Source organism: Bolinopsis microptera, chromosome 3 (genome assembly GCF_026151205.1).
Source record: "Bolinopsis microptera isolate Bmic1 chromosome 3, MBARI_Bmic_1.0, whole genome shotgun sequence".
In the NCBI taxonomy this organism is placed as follows: domain Eukaryota; kingdom Metazoa; phylum Ctenophora; class Tentaculata; order Lobata; family Bolinopsidae; genus Bolinopsis; species Bolinopsis microptera.
In genome coordinates, this window is record NC_087074.1 from 2,645,619 (window position 1) to 2,653,827 (window position 8,209).

General features: G+C 37.5%; 2 protein-coding genes across 2 annotated transcripts; both read left to right on the top strand.

Moving 5' to 3' along the window:
• Positions 1–4,142: 4,142 nt before the first annotated feature.
• On the top strand, positions 4,143–4,544 carry LOC134812496 (profilin-4-like). Its single transcript, XM_063819960.1, has one exon. It carries the CDS (start codon positions 4,143–4,145, stop codon positions 4,542–4,544), a length of 402 nt encoding a protein of 133 aa, XP_063676030.1.
• A 721-nt stretch (positions 4,545–5,265) lies between these two features.
• Positions 5,266–6,969, top strand: LOC134812824 (protein phosphatase 1 regulatory subunit 42-like). The gene has a single exon (XM_063820400.1). It carries the CDS (start codon positions 5,266–5,268, stop codon positions 6,307–6,309), a length of 1,044 nt encoding a protein of 347 aa, XP_063676470.1. The 3' UTR covers positions 6,310–6,969.
• The last annotated feature ends 1,240 nt before the right edge of the window (positions 6,970–8,209 follow it).

Consider the following 8,209-nt stretch of genomic DNA (forward strand, 5'->3'; position numbering starts at 1 on the left):
TGCCGGGGGCACAGCCGGGGATTTTATAAATGATTTTGGCACATTTAAAAAAAAAAATCAAACACAATTTAATGGTAATTAGGAGATTTCAAAGTTGAAAAATTTATTGTCTATGTTGAGTATGTTTAAATATAGAAAATACAACATACAGCTTAAATTAGACTACGGCTAGTAACATAAAAACCGTGGTTCTTCCTCAGTATGATCAGACATTTCAATTAATCGTCTCCGAGAAATTTGCGATAAAACATACGTAGAAACTAGAAAGTAAAAATACTGCACTGCAGCTAAAACTAAGGCTCAACGTAAACTACAGAGCCTACCATTTATGGTAAATTTTTGTGAACTGAGCCATATTTGGATGTGGGATTAATTTTAAATCCCGAGGTCAAGATAAAGTAGCAGCTGAGGGTTATCCTCAGTTCCGAGTTGAGGATTAGAAATTAAGCATGGATCTCAGGATAATGAGGATTATCCTGAGTTGGTTCACAGCACGAAGTTGCGGTTTAATCCTCAAGTCGGTGAGGATAAGCCGCACCTTGAGTTTAATTCTTCCCGATTGCATCACACCAGCCTAAATTATTGTCAAATTCATGTTTCAATTTCTAACTTCAGTTTGGTAAACTACCCCCGGCCCCGGCAAAATGGAAGATTTCCCGGCCCCGGCCAATTCTCAGTAGTCAGACCCGGCCCCGGCTATATTGGGGTTCCCCGGCCCCGGTCAGAATCCTGCCCCTGGTCGACCACTGTAAATTATACAGTGCTAATTAAAAATTTCTTTATACTTCATTCTCAAATTAAATCTTAAAAATTCAAAAATATGCATTAATTTTATTAAAACCTTTCTCACACATACTTTACTCACAGGACAAGACTTGGAAAACACTAGACTAGGGGAATTTCGTTCAGATGTGTGTGGCCAGCAAGTAGTGATCTTTGGAAGACATTTCTACTGGATTAGTGATAGCTAGTCCAGCTAACTTTGATTTGAGGGAGAATAGGCCATGCTCGAGGTCTAACCATATTGTGTGACCTGTCATGTTGGGAATGAGTAAATACCTGATATTGTCCTTGATGGGCTGCAAGCTCTCTGCACTATCAGGGATGGTTCTCATCAAATCAAAAATCATATCAGAACACGATTCAGGTTTGATCTGTTAAGGAGCACACTCATTGCACTGATGGGAATCAGAGGAAGATCCAGCTCAGCAATGCTGTGCCAGCATCTTGTGGCGTAAGGAATGCCCCGCTGACCCCGCTGTGCAAGGGGAGGGGGGGGGGGGGGGGGTTGCCAACTTAGGGGCGTGCTAAATCATCATTTTAATGTGGACATTTTGAAAAACTTAACTCAAGTACTAGCAAAATCGTGAGTTATGCTCTAGAGTCTAAAAACACACTTTTTTAGAGATTTTACTTGTGTATCCTCTTTAATCATCTAATTTTAACTTTATAAAAGGGGAGGGGGTGTCAAGAGGGGGGCACTTTTTGGGTGGGGGCGCAACGTTGCAAGACGTATCCTTTAACTTCATCCCTTAGATTGAGATAAGCTTTACGGTCTCCTAGATCACAAAGGGTTGTTCACATATCACATGATCAATTGTTTGGCAAATGTTGCTAATAAATGCTTTATCAACTTATATAGTCAATGAAACAAGAAATTAAATGAAACAGGAAATTTGAGCACATTTTACAGAATCAACAAATTTATAACAATTCAGAAAAAATAATGCTCATAATTATAAAGTATAATTAAGTATATTTTTACTAGGTCTTTGAACCTAAAATTATATTTAAATTAATTAAATATTTATGATGTTGTGTGATGTTTTGTGTCATTATTATTTGATTTGATTTGATTAGATTTAGACATTATGACACTTTTGGTATTGAGTATATGGTTATTTGATTTCCCCATCTTTCGGTAAAGTGACTTCATATAAAACCTAATAGGACATTTGCCTAGAAGCAGATTCGAAATAAGTAATAAATTATTAATAAGTAACACATTAATATTGAGAATGATTACATAGTTATTTACAGCGTCCCATGTAAACCTTAAAGGACCAGTTAACTGAAAAAAAAGTTATCCTCATATTTTGACAGATTGTGACAAATAGCAAACTAAGCAACGAGTCGAAATTCCTAAATCTCTAACTGCTCTCTAACGCGTGTAAATAGCGTTTGTATTATTTTGGCGATGACGTCATAAAGTCCCTTGCGCGCGCAGAAGAGCTCGTGAGACTGTATTTTACAGGTAGAAAATGGACATAATACAATGTTTTTCCCCGAATAACTCGAAAAGTAAGTAATTTAGGGTACATGTTGCTTCATAAGTTGTATATAAACATGGCCATTCTGCACAGTTTGCACACATTTAAAAACCTTTAGGAGCTTCATAGCCCAATTTACCAGATACCCATAGTTTTGCATGATTTCTGGAACCGAAAATCAGTTTTTCGCCAATAACTGAAAAAGTAAGCACTTTAAGGCATATGTTTGTTCGTAAGTCATATATTAATATGCTAATTGCGGTTCTTTTGCACCCTGTCTAAAGACTCTATCACGATCCTATCGAAAATGGGCTCAGCACCACGCCCAAAATGGTTTTTGGCAAATTTCTCGAAAAGTAAGGATTTTAGGCCATGTGTTGCTCAGTAACCCCTATATAAACATGCATATGCCGCTTCGTTTAAGCCTATTTTGAAGTCTCTACGACCTTCAGAAGCAAGGGGTCGGTTACGTTATTGGGTCAATATGGGCGTGGCCCTCTTGGGTTTTCTCGACGGTCAAAAAAATGTCTCCAAACGAAAATCGTTTATTCATAACTTCAGGAAGGTCTGTGCAAAGTTTCGTGAGTATTTGAACATTTGCAGGTTCATTTCCATAAATGACTGGACTACACAACTTTAGAGTTAACTTTAGAGAAACTCATAAGTCATTCATCTCAAATTAAGCTGTTAGTGTCCATGATCAACCTGTGGCGACAATGTTTTACGTGAAATGTAAAAATCAGGAGTAATATAAAAAGGGTATTTTTAGATTAAAGTGCAAGCTCATAGTTTTAGAATTGTATAGATTAACGTTGGTCGTTTAGCCATCTAACAATCGATCGTGCCGTAATATATGGCCAGAGAATAATTAAATAGGGTCTTGGCAATTCTATAGTTGTTCAGTGGGTCGATTGACTGAACACGTTTGCACTTGGTATTTAAACTTATCAGTAGTTTATTTATGTTATGTACCGCTGATAATGCAATTAGGATAACAACTAGGTAAGCCGTAAGTCTAATTCAAAACACACCGTACACTCCAATCAGTATTACTATTTGGTAGACCGGGTATTTTGGCGGGAATTCTGTTCCCACGGCACTGTTATGATAGAAGCTACTTCTACTAATGGTCCCAGAGGAACGGCCGTAAAGTAGCCAGACTTCTTGTCTCCTGTACTGGCTGACACATGTGGATTAAAGTTAGAAATTTCGATATGATATAAATATAATATTACTCTCGGAATTGAACAAACTCCTACTTATCTAGATCCTTTCTAAATTCGTTAGAGTTTCATGGACTGGGGAAAAATAATCGGTACAGTCTCCCTGCTTGTGTAATTAAGCAATGAAAACAATCCAAAATTATCACATATGACATAAGTTGTAATAGCAGAAACTTTCTAACCGTACATTCACCCGCCACTGTTCAAGAACCTATATCACTGTTTAAAATCCTGACGTGAGCACTGTACATCCAATCAGCTATTCCTTTAGTTAGGATGATAGCCAAAACTATAAGGATTTTGGAGAACTAGGGTAATAGTCATAATTTTAAAATTTGAGTGATTTACACGTGTTTTATTGACGATGATAAACATTTGCAATGTATTACACTATGCAAGCGCGCACTGAGGGACTTTATGACGTCACGAGGCCACAGCTTATTATTGCAATAACACGCGTTACACGTACGCTAGAGAATTGGTTCTTTCGGCGATACGATTCTTTACCAGTTTGTCACAGCTGATTTAAATCTTAGCCAAATTGGAGACTACACATTTTTCAGTTAACTGGTCCTTTAAGTTTATCGAGAATTTGCTGAGATTAGACTCCTTTATAATTGCTAACCATGCTATCCTCCAGTTGCTCACAATGAATCACTTACAAAGCCTGCTCCAAGATGGTCTGATCTCAACATCACATGTGGAACACGCTGCTATTATCCGCCGCAAGGACTCATCTCTTCGTGCCTCATCAGTTGGCTTCATGCTAGACCCTGAGGAACTGAGTTGTATTGTCAAGTTTTTTCGGGAACCTACCTTACTGCGCAGTGAAGGGTTCCACTTGACTAGCACAAACCAGGAGTACCATTGTCTGAGGAGTGACAAGAACAGTATCTACGCAAGAGTAGAGGGTGGAAATGAGGGTGGTGTGATCATTGTTAAGACTAACACACTGGTTATCATAGCAACCTACGCTAACAATATGTACCCTAGTATTTGTGTAGAGGCTGTTGAAAACTTGGCTGATTATTTTAGAGACAAAGCAAAGTGATGATGTTGATCTGTTATTTAATCAGATAGTTGATGATGATAATGATGATGATGCCAAGGATTGATGTTCAGAGGTCGAAATACAAACACCAACTCAATTTGAAATTAAAGATATTTTTTGTACATGAGAATGTTAACGGCAGTAATACCGCAGTAGTCGACATTATCATTTCTTATCAAGATTTCAGATAGAGCTGAAATACCTTGGTAACGATGATCTGTGATCTGTTGAAATAAATAAATTATTTCGCCTCCGATTTTTTACAGATCACTGCCTTGTGGTAAGAACTAAGAATAGTAATTTAATCTTTTAATAGACAGTGATTTTTATGGGTGGTTCAGGTTTCCGAGTAGTCTTGATAATCCAATTTGTAAATACCTAATTATGTTCTGCAGCACTAGTCTGTACAGATTTGTGCCATTGTATACTGTTGTGAAAGTTCTTTTCTTGTGGAGTGTGGATTCATTGTATTATACTTATATAGATAATAAATAAAGATCGTGAATGTAAATAATGAATTCGTGTTATGTCAAAATATTAGCTCATATAAAAATATAAAAGGGTTAACATTTACCCTATAGTACAATTTTCTTGCCGATCTTAGAAAGTTACAAGTTCACAGTTTGCACATGGCAGTCTATCGACACGTACGTGAAAACTGACGTGTATCCCCTCCCTTAACGTAGTATTATTTGATCAATAAACCACTTATAATACACAGATGACGAGGATAAGAAATGACTTGTTGCTAAAATGCTTGGGTCACATCTCTCGACGTGGAGACGAGACACTTTCCCAGTTCCTGAAGCGGATCACCCACGTTTACTTCCAGGACAAAAACATCTCTGTTATCGAGAACCTGCACGACTGTGCTAATCTATCAGTTCTCTATCTTTACGATAACAAAATTGAGGAGATAACCAACCTAACTTTTGCAGTCAATCTCACTCATCTCTATCTTCAGAATAACGTTATATCAAAACTAGATGGACTTTATCGATGTTGCAACCTAAACAAGCTGTATCTCGGGTTCAACAAGATAATTGTCATTGAAAATCTTGAGAAATGTACCGAACTGAAGGAGCTTCATGTGGAGAATCAAAAACTACCGACTGGAGAGAAAATGTTGTTTGATCCCCGTACACTGATGTGTTTATCACAGTCACTACTGGTCCTGAATATCTCAGGTAACGGTGTTGATTCTGTGAACGAGTTAGCGTGTCTCAAGAGTCTTACCCAACTCATAACTAAAGACAACAAGCTGACTAGTATGAAGGAACTGTCACGAGTTTTTGGGTCTCTTTCTTCGCTGTGGAAACTGGAAATCGAGGGAAATCCCGTGTGTTCGAAACCTAAGTTTAGAGATCGTGTCATCATCATGGCAGGCAATCTTGCTATGATGGATGGTAAAGAAATAACTGATACATCTAGAAAGTTCCTTCAGAACTGGAGAAATATGCGAGATATGCGGAAGAGGGCAAGTGAGCAGGATGTCCTACCACCCATAACAAATGGCCCTGAAGATGTTGTGCAGCAAAACAACACCAACAATCGTAGCTCTGAAAAGTCAAGAGAACCACCAGGTCAACCAACTAACGGCCGGAACGGGACACACAACGGGACACACAACGGGACACACAACGGGACACACAACGGGACACACAACGGCATACCTGGCAGTAACGGTGAAGTATTTACTCCGCAGAACTCTCTCTTGTGGGCTACTGAAAACAATCAAAATAATGGTGTTTATAAGATACGGTGAGAATGTTGTTATTTTCAGTTTTCCCACTTTTCAGAACTTCTGATATCATTTGTGGACTTGCTATTTTTGTCACTGTATAAAGCTATCTGGATAGATTTCCCTTTAGAAGCATAAAACAATAAGGTACAGCGTGTGCCCTAAATTGTTTACAAAAATCTGTTCAAGTTCTCAACCCGATAATTGCTTCCTGTTCTTTGCATTAAATTTGATTGCGTATTATTACCAAGTAAAGTATTTATTAACTGCTTGTAAATTCAAGTGTGGTTTTATCACAGAATTTCGATTAGTAAACGGACGAAAGTCTCTGATAACAGTGTAGTTAATTTTCTGGGGTTTGTTTTGTAACAGATCATTTGAGTGCTGGAACATTATTAACGTCTTTTTTGTAGAATAATTCACGATTTTATATGAAATTTCGATAAAAGCTGTGATGGTTGAGTATAATCACTGATATTTTTATCTGTAGATACTAGATATAGGATAGAGAAATTCGTTTTTTTTTCCAATCTTTTTTAGGTTGATTATAGTAGGTAATATTTGAAAGTTATGATGATGATCTGTTGAATAATTTAATGTACGGACGAAACATTAATTTGTGAAAATGGCTTTTTGATGCAACAAAATTTCGTTATGCTGGACAAAAATACGAGTAATTGAAAATGTTAAATGTTAAAATGAGTGATTTTATTTTCACAATTGTTTCCAAATTAGATATAAAAATTGTATTTAATTGATATAAGTTTGTTTTTCTGGCAGCTACCGACAAATCTAATCTCATCACTTCATATATAATACTTCACATATAATACGGAGCAAGGACAAAAGAAAATCGCGAATCGACAAGCGGTCCATTGTTCAATAACAAGCAAAACATACATACATGTTACATGGCGAGATGTCCATCCAAAAGGATTAGTCTGCGTCGACTTTGTATTATACAACTTCGGCGGGTAACATTTCTCCATCCGTTTCGATCTGCAGCTAATCTTCTCATACAATCAATCGTGAGTCCATTCTGATCCAATTCCTGCTCAGCATCCTCAATAAATACATCATTTAAGCTCTTGCTAGGCCTGCCTCTTGATCTCTTCCCATGCTTGGGTTTCCATTCAAGTAGATAGTTGGGTAACCGATCTTCAGGCATTCTACTGACATGTCCAAACCAACGCAGCCGTTTTGTTGTTATTATGTCAGCTAGAGCAGTTAACAAGCTAAACACAAATCAATAACTATAGATCCGACGACGTTTGTGACAAGTATCTAACAAGTGACAATCAGTAACAACGCTGATTTCACCTACTGCACAATTTCATAATCCATTGTATGTCTAGTAGTCAATTTTATCTCTAGTGGTCAAGTTTTATATGTCTAGTGGTCAAGTTAATGTCTAGTGGTCAAGTTTTATATGTCTAGTGGTCAAGTTAATGTCTAGTGGTCAAGTTTTATATGTCTAGTGGTCAAATTTATGTGGTCAACTTTATGTGGTCAAGTCTTTGGCCAACAAGGTTATGTCAGCACTCAGCAGGCGAGTGGGAGTGGGCTAAGAAATACTTGTGAAAGTGGATTCCTGGAAACATATTGTCTCCACAGTTCATTCTACCCTGATCATTATGAGCCTAACATTGTTTTTTTTGGTTTTCTGGTAATGTTCAGGTACGGTAGTTAATCTTGTCTAATACTAGTCTAGATTTGATCATGTGGGGCCAGACTGCTATGATCGCTGCCTATGAATCTGAAAAGAATGTGATACATCCTGATTCCTGGTTCCTTTATAGCGTTTAATATTTTATTTATTATTGCACATTGAGGCTTGAGCTGCTCATGAGTGCTGTATTAATTGTTGCCGATCCGGAGAGACTCGAGGATCGAGGGACAATAGTCTTACATATTCTGGAATTGC